The following is a 14,404-nucleotide window of genomic DNA, read 5'->3' on the forward strand; positions in this document are numbered from 1 at the left end:
ATGGGATTTTCAAAGTCTTTTTTCAACGTGGAAACTAAAGACCTCAACCCATATTCGACGACGGATTCTCGATACTGACGTGAAAAGCTCTTCAAGCCAAGAACAGCTGACCGTCTGTCGGATGACAAGGTGGCATGTTCTAAACGGTTGCAGAGTGTAGGAATGGCTTCTTCCACCAGCTGGACTTGGTTCTGCAGACCAAGCAAGTTGTTGATGTATTCCATGGCCAGAAAAGAAAGATACGAGACCTTTTAAAAGGCAGGAGACTGTCAATTGGTGAAAAGAGATGGCGGAATGGAGAATCTGTGGTTGATCTTGAAGTGTTGGATTTAGAAATTGATGAAGAAGTCCTGCAGACACACAAGAAGATTTATGTCAATAGTCTGAAACCAAACAGAAGACTGTGGATCCTATGATATTGAGAGAACACTTTACGGAAGAAAGTACACAAACTACTGCTGGATGGCTTTATTAGTAATGAATTCACAAAACAAAATAGTCTTCATTTTAATACATTAATATGTCATTAATGAGACTATACTAAGCATTGGTACAGAATAGATTGCTCAGCAAGCATTACTTACAACGAGGAACTCTGCTATTATTCTGTTGTGACGTGCTCGAAGTTCACTCTCTATATAAGCGTAATAATGGATTATAACTTCAATTCAGATACGATTTCTTATACAAAAAGAGAAAAAAAGTGGTATAGAAAATGAAGAGAGGTTGCAAAATACCACCGCCGTTTTAGAGCTGTGCAGTCTGTTGCACGTGATTTTCTCGAATCCAATTTTTCACAACGTAAAACGCGTCCTTAGGTAAGCTATTCAGGCCATTTACTTGTAGTCTGCCCTCTTTCCAATCCTTTCAATGGAATTGATTGAAATGAAGATACTGGAGGTTTCTGCAGTATTTGACATATTCACACTTGTATATACATAGATCTATAGTTGGTCAGATAGCTACCTTCTAGTTCCGTAGTTGTGCGGTGTGTATCTTCCAAGCCATGGTGTATAATTCAGATCTTGATGACCTGAAGCGGGATGGCCCCACGACAGTGGAGTATTTTCCTGATATGGCCCAATTCCATGATTTGGCGGAGCCTCAAGAGACAGAAGACTTCCTCTCCACACAATGGGCTCTAGTCAAGATCGGCACTTTCCAGTCGCGTCTAGAAGCTATTCAATCGTCCAGAGATCGTAGACGATTTAGAACATCGGGAAGTAGTATGTCTTCTATATCCTCGCTGGTGATATACGAATTGGCAAATCAGGTTTTTGGTTTCAACGGCTGGTCTCACGAAATCATAGACTGCGAACTACTACAAGAGGAGAACTCTAAAGAAAATGAAACTGAGAAATACTCTGCTACCTTCTCTGCATTAGTCCGCCTTGTACTCAAAGATGGTACTGCCAACGAAGCCCATGGACTTGGAAGTTCTTGCAACTTGCCATTTAAGTATATGAGCTACAACAAGGCCAAAAAGCAGGCAGTGACCGAAGCTACCAAGAATGCCATATTGGGACTTCGCGATATCCTACTAGATCTCGAGTTGAAGCAACTTGAAGCAGAGCTTACTATGAAGTACGAGCAATCACGAGTCTAACGAATCTATAATACTGTTCATTAGTTTAATATATGTACATAATTTGCAAGAACTAGTAATCCAAGATGTTCTTTTTTGGGAATTCACGAATGGTGGGTACCGGAATTTCAGGAATAAGATATACTTCACCATTATCGTCGATTCTTTCTCTATCTTTTTCGCTCATGTTGTGGATTTCGACAACGTTTTCAGTGATGAAATCAATTAGCTCACTCCAGTTCTTTTGGATTTGATAGGCCTTTTCCTTCATGTGTCTCCGAATCAAACCCTCAATCAATCTGATAGCATCAGGCTCTGTTTGTTCCAATCTCTCCAACAAACGGCCAACGGACTTGATAAGATACTCCTCTTCATAGATGGTGCCCTTTCTACCCTTGGCTCTCTTTCTTTCTTCCCTCTTCTTGTTCTTGGTTGTTCGTCTAGAGGCACCAGTTTTAGCAGTTCCAGACGTCTTACCTGTGTATCTAGTAAAGAATGAAGGTGTGGTGGAGGTTTCTGAAGCAGCAACCGAAACATTATCAGGAGTATCCAATTCATCAGGAACACCGTAGAAAGAGTAAGGATCTTCAGCCTTCTTGGCTCTCAATTCTCTCAATCTTCTCAACTGCGAGTTCATCTGGCCCTTACAATCAGCCAAAAGCTCGGCAATTGTTCCAAAGCCCTCGTTAAGTTGAGTATCCACTACTGTTTCAATCAATTCGGGTTTCTTCTGCTTGAAACTCAACAAAATAGCTTCATCATAATAATAGTTCTTACAGTAGAGTTTGATTGCTTCTTCGAGATTGCCCAAGAATTGGAACTCAATTACAGCAGCCTCAGCATACTTGTGATCTTCTGTTAACGAAGAAACCAATCTTTCTGCAGTTACTACCATCTTACTGGAATATTCAGGTCTCTCGGTAATAGCAAGAGCTTCCTTCCACTTCTTGCCGAGTATATGGTTTTCTAAGGCATTCTCAAAATCGCCCAAGTATTCATACGAAATAGCAGCTTCAGCGAAGTTCTGTTGATGGTTCAAGTAGTCAGCATACAATCTCAAAACGTCGTTCGACCTTTTATCATCATATTTGTAGATATTCAAGGCGTATTTGTACAAGCTGTGAGCTACAACGTAGTCATCAAATTCTTGTTCAGAATCCTCTCCTTCTTGGTGCAACGAATCTAATGCCTTCTCGTAATTCTTCAAGTAATCGTCAATCAAGAATTTTCTTCTTAATTCCTTTTGAATGTGCAAGTTCTGTAAGAATGGCAAGTATTCCTTAGGATCTTTCTGAGATTGTTGAGAAATAGCCAAAGTCAATCTCACATCGTACAAGCCCAAAGCTGTGTTGTACAATTTGTTGACGTCTTGTAAGAAACACAAATGAGTCACTGACTGTTCAACTTGTTCAGGATTTTCAAACCCACCAATCAACTTCAAGGCAGCAGACAAGTTAGGTGGTTTTTCACAGGCGTAGGCTGTAATGATAGTTTGCAAATAGGTCTGGAAGTATTCTGGCTTTAATAATACAGACAAAATGGCTTCACAGATTCTGTTTATCTTGGAATCCTTGAAGTCTTCAACGACTTCTTTGTTTCTAATTATTCTCTTGACGGTGTTGTGCACATCTTGGGGTTCTGGAGTCTGAGCTTGAGTCTGAGCTTTTGATTGCGAAATACTCAATTGGTTAAGTTTATCAAGAACAGGTCCTGTTTCATGGATAGTTTCCCTATACTTTGATTTAGACGTATCTTCTTCGTGTAAGCACGAGACGAACAAGTCCAAATGTTCCACCTTCTTGATTTGCTTGACAAAGAATTCGACGTTAGAAAAGAATAACTCTGGATCGTAGTCATGAAGTATGTCCAAGTCAATTCTGTGTGTTCGACAAGCCAAGAAGGCATCTTTGTAGTTCTTTTCCTTGATGAACTTCCGGACTCCCGACAACACCATTATTCTTGGGCAGATAGTTTCCAAGTTCCCTCTTGGAGATTCCAAGACAACAGAATACTTCGATGGCATAGCATTTACCAACCACGAGCCTCTTTCGATCTGTCTTACTCTTTCATCTACAGATTCAGTGGTTGTATTTTGGTAAACTTCGTAGTCGAATTTGCCATTAGCAGTAGCTAAGTGGATAAAACACAACTGCGATTGGGCATTAGTGAAGAGTAAGTGTGATTCCGTAACCTTAATTGACGTAACTGCTGAAGCCACTTGTGTCTCTCCAGCATACAATTTACCGTTCGAAGAAAGACCAAATGCGGTATGCTTATTTCCAGAATATTCATCTCCAGGTGTTGTGACCAATTCGTAATCACGACACAACTGAGGGAACTTACAAATCTCATCTATGTCTTGAGCAGCATTGATCAAATATATGGTGCCATCTACAGCCTCAGCAGTGACAGCTTCAAAGTCAGCCAGCGATTTCATAATCACAAGCTTGGGAGAAACATCGATAGACTCGTTGAAAGTAGGATTAGCGATATCGTCTACTTCAAAAGCAACAACTTTGGTATAACCTACTCCATCAACAGCAATAAGGACCAAAGAGTCCTTGATAAAGGCGATTTGCTTGGCTACTTCGTTATTGTCGGTAATAATCAAGTTGCTACTGATTTTACTGGCTATCTTGGGATGTTTACCGTTCTTTGCATCGGCGATAGCAAAATGACTTAAGTAGACATCGTTGGTGCTGGTCAAAATGGCATACTTTTCGTTACATTTACTGACAGCCAAGTCTGATATAGGATCTTCCACTTCCAATTCTCTGAAACTTATTGGTGGAGGGACGTTGGCAATAGACAAAGGAGTTATCTTAGCAATGTTTCCGTCAGTGACAAGAGTCATTCCGAGATCATGTCCGATATGGGTAGGGCCAGTAACAACTCTGAGGGCAAGATCGACGACCTGGATGCCTGAATGTGACGTACCAATCATCAAGTGCAAAGGCTTTTCTGGATGGAATTTGGCAAAAATAACCTGGTTCTCAGGTACAAGTGACTGATTAATGTGCAATTCCTGCTTCAAGTACCAGTGGTAGTTCTTGGATGTCCATAACTGGACTCTATTATGCAATTGTATTAAGAGGATTTCGCTATCAGAAGACCAATCCAAGCCGTTGATACCTTCAGTGAAAGGATTTAATCTGGTATTAAACTGGCCATGTCTCAAGCCGTTTCGTTCGTAGAATACCAAGTCTAGGGCCTGGTCACCATCAGGGTCAACATGTCTCTGCGTTGAGGCAATCAACGCACCCTGTGGTTTCCATGCTAAGTTGTGTTCCAAGCCATCTACAGCTTCGTTAACACTATCCAACTCTCCCTCACGAGTAAATACTCTGACGACTCTTCTGTCGTACATATCTCCTATGTCTTCAACCAACACAGATTCAGTGGTGGTAACTGCAAAATACTCGCAGTCACCTCTCCAACTAATCTTAGTGGAAAAGTCGTCGAACTGAGACAACGTACCCTGTTCAACCTCGGCTACAGTAGGATCCCGCAATGGTGTGTCTTCTTTCAACTCCAAGCCAGCATGTTTCAAGGCCTCTTTTTCACGCTCCAAAGCTTTGAATCCTCTTCCTTTGAATTGGGTCTCCTTTTTACCCCAGCCTACCGCAACATGCTTCGAGTCAGTGATTTTGATATCGTTGGGATCCAATTCCCTCTCACTAAGAGGTTCAAAGAGTCTGGAAAGTAACAATAACTTGTTTTCTACAGTGACAATTGCCAACGTCTCTTCATCAGGTGACCATTGAGAAGCCAACAAACCCACATCTATGGAACCTACAATTTCCACTATAGTGGTGTCATATTCTGGATTGCTCATATCGTAGCTGGCTGTAATAAGATCCCCATTGCTCAACACAAATACCAATTGGGCAGAGTCTACAAAATGATTGAAACTCAACAACTTGGACAGGGGATCAGATATAGGGAAAGATGCCAAAACCAATACCTGCTCATTTTTCATAAATTGTTGGACTTCTATAGTGGCAGATTCTTCGGAGTACAATACAATAGTAATACTGTCGGACACAGTGTCAAACACCGAATCAACTAGAGCTAAGTCTGGATATGTCCGAGACTGAGGGTCAATGGTGCCTCGGTTAAGAACAATCAAGTTTCTCATTTTGGAAGCTGAACCTTAGGAAATGGACTAGAGTAGTAACAATATCTAGTTGCAAAAGAGTACTAACTATAGCTCATCGATATATGAAAAAATTGGAAGCTCCTGCATCTAGCTTGAAATACATATGGTAGCGCGGCATTCAATACTTTTCTCGAGTTTTTGGTCTTCTCCACTATGTGAAGTTCAATATCTGCTACGTTATCTATTGGATGTGCTTCGTACTATTACAATCTATATATAATTACACCTTGATATCCTGCTCTTTGCTTTGGATATACTCGTCAACGGTATCTTTTAGGACGAGGTTGGGATATAACTGATCCTCGCGCAAAGGCACTCTAGTGAGAGGATCCTGATTGCCTTTATTTCTGAGATACCGAACAATGTTTGCTTTTTCATAAGTAATTCCGCTAGGAGTTATAACCGGATCACTGAACAATTGAAACGAAATCGGGTCCAAAAGATGGTCTGGTGCTTCGTTAGTTATGCGCTCGATATCGTCCTGAGAATATGGCTGCGAAAATTTCGCTGCGGGCCTTTCATTTTTGTCATTTTTGTCAGGCTCCAAGCTAATGGGTATAGTTTGTTTGGGTGAGGCCTGGGTGGAAATGGACGAGCTTCTACTTCGTCCTGAAAATATCGAGTTATTTCCATCTCCATGGGATCCTGTTCTAGGAGGGGATGCCGTCACGGACTTAGCCCTAGCTCTGTGGTTAATTATGTGAGATTCGTGAATTCCATGGTTGTAGTTGTTCTTCAAGATATCTAAGAGGTTACAGAGTTCGCTGAGTTGGGACCGATAGAGGTCCACGAGCTTGCGCTGATAGACGCTGCTGTTGACTTGGTATTCGCATCTTCTTTTCAACTCTTCGAGCTGTCGATAATGGTCTTCCTCCATCAACTTGAGGAGCTTGTAGTATAGCAGGTTGGTGTGGAGGATTCCTGTGACTTGGTTGTATGATCGTATTTCGTTCTTTATGCCAAGGATGTCTCTGTAGACATACTTCGCTATTTCTTCTGGGGTACCTACAACTTGGCGGGGAGCCGTTTCAGGTACGGGAGCGGCGCTCTCGGTTAGGCTGAATTTGGAAAGTAGATTGTAGAAACCTTCCATAGCTAAAGGCACAATTAGCACAAGTGAAGGAGGGTGTAGTTTGGGAGAATAGTGCAACAGAAGATGAAAGACTTGCTTGTACAACGAGGAATCCGGATAATGCCAGGATTTAAGAGTCCCGTGGAATATTGGATAATATATATGGCTAAAGGTATGCAATGAGCTACAGAGGCTAGGTGGAGATAAAAAATACACTATTTGAAGGAAAAAATATTGATAGTTGACGCAAGAGGAGGTGGAAAACTACCGATATATATATTTTAGTACTACAGAGTCGTTTGAAACGAAACGGCAATGGAGCCCGTTTTCTCCAGCCATACCCAGACCCAGTCAGATGATAGTGCTCCTTTTTTTCGGCCATTTTGGTGAGGTAGTTCCATTTGAAAAAAATCTGATATGACTATCTCCAAAATTCATCTACAGAGTGCGTCTGACTACAGAAAAAATAAATAGGGGAGGCATAGGCTCATCGTCTCATAAAGGTGGCTCGGATGTTTTGGGAAGTGAAGAACAGGCACACAGTACGGCTTGTGTGACACTGCTGATTGTCCAAAGAGTTGGGCTAGACTTCCGATTACGCTGGGTGACCAACACTACTTAATCATGCGTCCGTGGGGCTTTTTCGCTCACTTTGTACTATTGTCACTGCTGGTGCTGGAGAGCTTATGTAGGGTATTCTCGAGAAACCTGCTCTCCACCATTGTTTCGGGGTTCGAAACCATCTCTGCCTCTGGAAAAATCCCGAGTCCCCGATGACGTCGTACTCGCTCGTTTGTAGCCTTGAGCCATACATCCTCCTTATCTTTCTAATCTGGGGAAGTTCTAGGCTAGGGAAGCTTCGGTTTTGACGGGCGCTTTGTAAAACTCTTCGAAGTCATTTGTATGTCGAAACAGTTCCATCTACGACGTAAGATTGGTCTACATATAATTTTTTTTGTATCTTGGATTCAGTTTTGTCAAGCATTTGCCATTTCTCTTGTATCTTGCATTGTAAATCTTGACATTTAATAATTTCTACATTGCCACTTTCTGGAAAGTCATGATATCGAAACCGCATTAATCTGCCAAGTGGAATCTTATCTGAGAATATTATCAAGGGTGGTTATGTTTCGTGAAGCTGTTCCACGACTTGAGGTGGTTCCACACATGGATATTTCTCCAGCTGGAAGAGCTTCTTGTATTCTGCAATTTCTACCGTCATAAAAATCAACTAGCTGGATGGCTGGGAAAATTCCAAAATCCATGTTAGAGTTGAAAGAAACTCATTTTCTCAGTCGTAATAATACAATGTTGTTTCATTGTATTCGAATGCCAAATTGTCCCTATTTTCACTTCCTCTCACTCCAAACGGACTATCAATTTGTTCTCTATCTGGCATACGGCTGATATTTTTTATGATAGCAGAAACTGGACAATGAAATTTTCAAGATGGTCCTCATTAATCTACCAAATTGAGACAGCGAGCCACCTGAAAGCACGTTCCTGGTTCTAAGGTTCAAGACCAGTTTCTCCATCTGGATGAAATTGGAACTAAAAATTACATCTTTGTTAAGGGGCTAAACTCTACAATACATGTCACGTGAATTGCTCCAGATGAAATTCCCCAGTCTGGAATACGAATGAGCCGTAAACCAGATGAAATGAGCCCTACAATTACGGTATCTCAGCATGAATGGAAGTGCTAAATGGCCAAATGAACTAGTCTGAATTTCTGTCTATTTCCTCCAACAATGTCGATTTTCCATTGTTAAGCGGCAGCTTCAAACGACTTCTGTCATGCAATGACTATGAAAAGCGAAACAAAAGCAGCAATTAAGTCTTTGGTGACAAGTTCGTGTTAACTAGTGGTACTGAGTCTCCTCCTATACTGGAATTGGCAATGAAGAACAGCCATAAACACGCCCTCCATTCTTCCTTGGTCCCGTTATCAATAGAGGAGAATATAATATATGGTACTGCACATAATAAGCAATATATAGTCTCTTGTAGGCGGATGCTGAAATAAGTGAAGTTGAGGCAGGTAAATCCCTTCCACAATGTGGAGTGGATGCGAAAAAGGGCCTCATCGTTTAAAGGATCAGCTAGATGTGAAGAATCTGTTCACTGTCAAACTGTAACACTGATGCCATCTGGAGTGTCTTAAATCAAATCACGTGTTGTATTGGGCACGTGATTTAATTGACATCCATGAGATGAGATAAGGCAATAGCCGGAGTAGATTCTTAAAAAGACAAACCACAATTTCTTGTGACACATAAAACTTTTAGGAACAACTAGACTTGCAAGTCAACAATTTATCCAACAACTCATGACGTTAGACAACACTTCTGTTTATATTTTGCACCCATTTATACAACATTTTGTGGGCGCTACCAATTATTTAATTGGTCGTGCATTTACCATAACCAATTCCTCAACTCAATTGAACGATATTGAATAGTCCAAATACGACGACCCTTCTTATTCACAGATACATTCATCGCCATCACAATTCATCGCACGATGCTGGAAAAGGAAGAGGCTGTTTTCCGTAAGTATACGAACTGAACCGTGAAGCTACAAAGCCGAACTGCATCTTGAAAAAGATTCCATGGATAAACAGAATAATGTATATATATCTTATACTCTGTTCCATTTCGCTTTAATGATGACAAAGTTCTGTTAAAATGTGTTGAAAGGATTACTAACATCATCAAGGCTGTGCGGAAATGTCGCTTGTCCAGCTATATGTGCCTACAGAAGTGTCCCGTGACATTATCTACAAGATTGGGCAATTGAACTTAATTCAGTTTAGAGATTTGAATCTGAAAGTCAATGAGTTCCAGCGTTCGTTTGTCAAGGAATTGAGACGGTTAGACAATGTAGAACGTCAATTCAATCGTTTCAAGAAGGAATTGGATCAAAGAGACATTCCTGTCAAGACTTTTCCCTATGAATCGCTGCCCATTGTGCCTCAGTCAGATATTGATGAGCATGTAGAGAATGCTCAGATCTTGGAGGATCGACTTTTACAATTGATTGACTCGACCAATTCGCTCTATGAAAAGCAGAAGGAATTGAAACAGTTCAAAGCAACAATTCAGGGTGTAGACAATTTCTTTGTAGTCAATGCTGGGCCTCAGCTGGAGACCAGTGAAGAATCAGCGTTACTTTCGCAATTGGAATCGCAGGCGCAAGAAGCTTCACATGGCTCGTTTATCAGTGGAGTTATCTCTCGTGAAAAGGTTGGAACTTTACAGCAGATCTTGTGGAGAATTTTGAGAGGTAACTTGTACTATCATAGTGAAGAGTTGGCTGAGCCAGTATACGAGGTTCATTCCAACGAATATGTGAACAAGAACTCTTTTATCATCTTTTCGCATGGTGCTATCATTTACGACCGTATAAAGAAGATCTGCGAGTCGTTGGATGCGGACATCTACGATGTGGATGCCACTGTATCGTTGCGTTCCGACCAGTTGGCTGAAACAAACATGAAGTTGGCTGACTTATCTGCGGTTCTCACTCAATCTGAAAACGCATTATCTTCTGAATTGATTGCTATATCAAGAGACTTGGCTAAATGGTGGGAAGTTATTGCTCGCGAAAAGGCCGTTTATCAATCTATGAATCTTTGCGATTACGACGACTCCCGAAAGACGTTAGTAGCTGAGGGCTGGATTCCTACGGATGAGATCTCGAACTTGACGACTACAATCAAGGGTTCCGACGATTCACAATCGATCCCTACCATCATCAACGTTCTTGAAACAACGAGAACGCCTCCTACTTTCCATCGAACCAACAAGTTCACTGATGCCTTCCAGAACATATGTGACGCCTACGGTATAGCCACGTACCGTGAAGTGAATCCTGGTTTACCTACCGTCATCACATTTCCATTTATGTTTGCTATCATGTTTGGAGATTTGGGCCACGGTTTCATCTTGACATTAGTAGCTTTAGCATTGGTGTTGAACGAAAAGAAATTAGGAGCTTCCAAGCATGACGAGATCTTTGACATGGCCTTCAGCGGTCGTTACATCTTGTTGTTGATGGGAATCTTCTCGATGTATACCGGTTTGTTATACAACGATATCTTTTCTAGATCTATGACGCTTTTCAGCTCCGGCTGGGAGTGGCCCGAGAAGTTTGCTATTGGTGAAACTGTGTTGGCCAAACAGGTTGGAACGTACATCTTTGGTTTGGATCCAGCATGGCATGGATCTGAGAATGCGTTGTTGTTTTCTAATTCCTACAAGATGAAGTTGTCGATATTAATGGGTTACACCCACATGTCGTACTCGTACATCTTCTCATTGGTGAACTACATCCATTTCAAGAGTGTCATAGACATTGTTGGAAACTTCATTCCAGGCTTGTTATTCATGCAAGGTATATTTGGGTACTTGTCGTTGTGCGTAGTATACAAATGGACTGTAAACTGGTATGCCATCGATAAACAGCCCCCAGGGTTGTTGAACATGTTGATTTCCATGTTCTTGTCACCTGGAAATGTTGCTGAGCCATTGTACGAAGGTCAAGCCAGTATTCAAGTTTTTCTCTTGTTGGTAGCTTTGATTTGTGTTCCATGGTTATTGTTACTTAAGCCCTTGTACTTGAAGAGACAATTGGACAAAGCAGCTGCCGAGTACCAGGAATTGCCTACTGACGAAGATGAATTGGAGGAAGGTGATGCTGCAGCTCACGATGACGATGAACCTCATGAAGAACACAACTTTGGCGATATCATGATTCATCAGGTCATTCACACAATCGAGTTCTGTTTGAATTGTGTATCTCATACGGCATCTTATTTGAGATTGTGGGCATTGTCTTTGGCCCATGCTCAATTGTCTACTGTCTTGTGGACTATGACCATTGGAGGCTCTTTTGGTGCTACTGGTGCTCTAGGAGTATTCATGACTGTCTTCTTATTTGCAATGTGGTTCTCATTGACGGTCTGTATCTTGGTAGTAATGGAAGGAACTTCGGCCATGTTGCACTCTTTGAGGTTGCACTGGGTCGAGTCTATGTCCAAGTTCTTCCAGGGTGAAGGTACATTATACGAGCCATTTGGCTTTAAGAACTTGATTGACCTCTAGACGTTCACCTTGTATCTTTTAGAGTTTTTATAAATCATCGTGTCAAGCATAGTTTGTGTTTTTTTGTTTTCAAGACATATTTAATCTAAAAAGAAGCGTAGAAATGGTAGACGAATAGATATTGAAGTACACTTTACTTATATTGATTATGTAAGATAGTACAAATATTTTTGTTTGCCATGCAGAACCCCATCTCTAATTTTTCAGTTGGCTGCGATACTTTAATAACTGATATTTCGATATTTCACCTATAACTAGCTCCAGTAACATTGTTAGTAATGTCTATTCCCTTGAGTCTTGTCTTGAAGCAGTTAGAAGGGTCCCCTTCGTCGGTGGTCCCACTTCTTTCTACTCTCTACTATGACAAGTCGATTTTGAACAATATTTCCAAGTCTGACTCCAAGCATTTAGTCTCGAGAATTTTGAATCTCACTAGATCCCCCATTGAGTACAACAAATGGGCTGGAACAAACCTTATACGTGTTATCAGTGACAATTACACTATTCTTGCTACGGAAGGCTCCAATTTATTTGGTGAGCTTGTCAAAAACTTGGACTCCTACAACGACACCGTGAACATTAAGGTGTTGACCTCTACTGTAGAAGCCCTTAACTATTTGTGTGACAAGATTAGAGGAAAGCCCACCATGACGAGAGAAATCTTGACTCCAAAACTTTCAACTATTATCACCTTGTATATGGATAAATTGCACTTTTCCCCTTTGATTATCATCAAGTCTTTGAAGAAGTTGATCCAATTTCATCCCACTACATTCAGACCTTTTGGTAACAAATTAAGAGCTAAGTTGATCACTTTTTTGCATTTGCAGGACTTTGTTAACTTCCCGGAGCCATTAAAGAGTGCTATCTATCAAACTTTGGCCAGTTTGCCTGCCATTGAAAAGACTGAGCCAGAACTCAAGTGGGAATCTGATGTAAAGAGCTTGATCAAGGAATTGAAGTCTGTGTTGGCAATTTACAACGAGTTTTTAAACTTAGGTGATGACTCCTCGTTGCCCAGATTGTTTGAGCAATTGCCCAGCTTTGAAGAAAACCAAAAGAATGACAAGATCTTGCCGGATATGGTAATTGACGTAAACGAGCCTCTGTCTGTCTTCCAGATTTCGACTCGCGTTGATATCTTGCTTAACTTGTTGAACGCGTATGTTACATATGCTACCCAGTTCAGTGTTAAAGTGCCTTTGGGTTTGGTATTGGTTGTAAACGAAATCATCTGTTCTATCAATGTCAGATACATCTCGTACAAAAACGATGTCCGAGATGAACAGATCAGAAAGATTGTCAAATCCACCACAGTCTTGAACAGTTTGAACAGCATAAAATTCTTGAAGGATCTAGCTTTCACATACAAGGGGAGCATGTTACCTCATTTGGGTAATATTTTGTCGCTTTTGGAAGTTCTCGTTCCTTTCAAGAATAAGAAAATCGACTACGATGAGCTTATCATTCAAGAAGTACTCAACAGAGAGTTGCTCTCCTGTGTCAGTGTCTACTTGTCATTAGTTTCCTTCTTGAGTGACCACACTCAGTTATTGAGATTTGTAGATGTTGGACTCTTATTGGTAGAACCTAGAATTACCGATTCGACAGCGCAACAAAACAATAATAACCATAACTCCAATGGAGGTAAAAAGCACAAGAAGAACAAGAACACTACCGCAATTCCTTTGTCGGATATATTGTCTCATCAACATTTGTTCAACGAGGCAATTCCAGAGGCTACGGTCAATATTGTCAGACAGTTCATGAGTGCTGTCATTACCACTGTGACTTTACCCCCTACTCAACATTACAAGATTATGAGGTACATTCTCATTCAGGCTGTTCATTCCAGATACTACAACAATGAGCACTTGATTCCTCGTGAATTAAGATCGTTGTTGATCAACGCTGTATTGTATCCCGGATACGAAAAGATCTCGTTGTTGCCTATTGTATCTACCATTCTTGGTGACGATCCTCTCTTGAGTGTTTTCAACAACCCAAGATTCCCTCCTTTGCCAATATATGTAAAGAATGTTAAGGATGAATCTGTTTTCGAAGAAGAAGAAGAGGAGGAGGAAGAACACGAACAGGAGGAGAAGGAAATTGAACTACCAGAACAGAAGAGAGCCATTGATGAAGATGAGCTTCCTGAAGCAAAAAAGAGAAAGATGGAGGATGAACCACAAGTGATTCAGCAAGAACAAATTGAACAAGTTGTTGAAGACAAGATTTTCACCAAGGTCAATCCAGAGACTGTTGTCCATTTTGCACCCACCAAGGAGGTAGAACCAGAATCGAGGACTATTCAGAACCAGAAGCCAGAAACTGTGCCTGAACCAGTTCCTGTTGCCCCAGTGCAACAAATGTCCCAGAACATTAATGGCGATGAGGACGAATCTGACTTTGAGATGCCAGAGATTGACGTAGATGATAGTGACGAAGAGTAGAGCTATATAGTAGATTCAAAAGTTAATTGA

General features: G+C 41.1%; 5 protein-coding genes across 5 annotated transcripts; 3 read left to right on the forward strand and 2 right to left on the reverse strand. All coding sequences in view use genetic code 12, as the record gives it.

The window, feature by feature from the left end:
- Nucleotides 1–674: 674 nt before the first annotated feature.
- On the forward strand, nucleotides 675–1,551 carry RAD59 (protein involved in mitotic recombination and DNA repair; the record flags this gene model as incomplete). Its single annotated transcript, XM_001387277.1, has 1 exon — nucleotides 675–1,551. A coding segment is annotated over exon 1 (543 nt), but the record flags the coding sequence as incomplete, so codon positions are not given.
- Nucleotides 1,552–1,602: 51 nt separating this feature from the next.
- Nucleotides 1,603–5,743, reverse strand: ELP1 (RNA polymerase II Elongator subunit). Its single transcript, XM_001387683.1, has one exon. The coding sequence runs from the start codon at nucleotides 5,721–5,723 to the stop codon at nucleotides 1,659–1,661; it is 4,065 nt and encodes a 1,354-aa protein (XP_001387720.2). The 5' UTR covers nucleotides 5,724–5,743; the 3' UTR covers nucleotides 1,603–1,658.
- Nucleotides 5,744–5,964: 221 nt separating this feature from the next.
- On the reverse strand, nucleotides 5,965–6,837 carry PICST_28128 (predicted protein; the record flags this gene model as incomplete). Its single annotated transcript, XM_001387684.1, has 1 exon — nucleotides 5,965–6,837. The coding sequence occupies one exon, from the start codon at nucleotides 6,835–6,837 to the stop codon at nucleotides 5,965–5,967; it is 873 nt and encodes a 290-aa protein (XP_001387721.2).
- Nucleotides 6,838–9,545: 2,708 nt separating this feature from the next.
- On the forward strand, nucleotides 9,546–11,921 carry VPH1 (V0 domain of vacuolar H+ATPase; the record flags this gene model as incomplete). Its single annotated transcript, XM_001387278.1, has 1 exon — nucleotides 9,546–11,921. One exon carries the CDS (start codon nucleotides 9,546–9,548, stop codon nucleotides 11,919–11,921), a length of 2,376 nt encoding a protein of 791 aa, XP_001387315.2.
- Nucleotides 11,922–12,199: 278 nt separating this feature from the next.
- On the forward strand, nucleotides 12,200–14,374 carry RIX1 (ribosome export protein; the record flags this gene model as incomplete). Its single annotated transcript, XM_001387279.1, has 1 exon — nucleotides 12,200–14,374. The coding sequence occupies one exon, from the start codon at nucleotides 12,200–12,202 to the stop codon at nucleotides 14,372–14,374; it is 2,175 nt and encodes a 724-aa protein (XP_001387316.2).
- Between the last annotated feature and the right edge of the window lie 30 nt (nucleotides 14,375–14,404).

This window comes from Scheffersomyces stipitis, chromosome 1, assembly GCF_000209165.1.
Source record: "Scheffersomyces stipitis CBS 6054 chromosome 1, whole genome shotgun sequence".
Taxonomy (NCBI): Eukaryota; Fungi; Ascomycota; class Pichiomycetes; order Serinales; family Debaryomycetaceae; genus Scheffersomyces; species Scheffersomyces stipitis.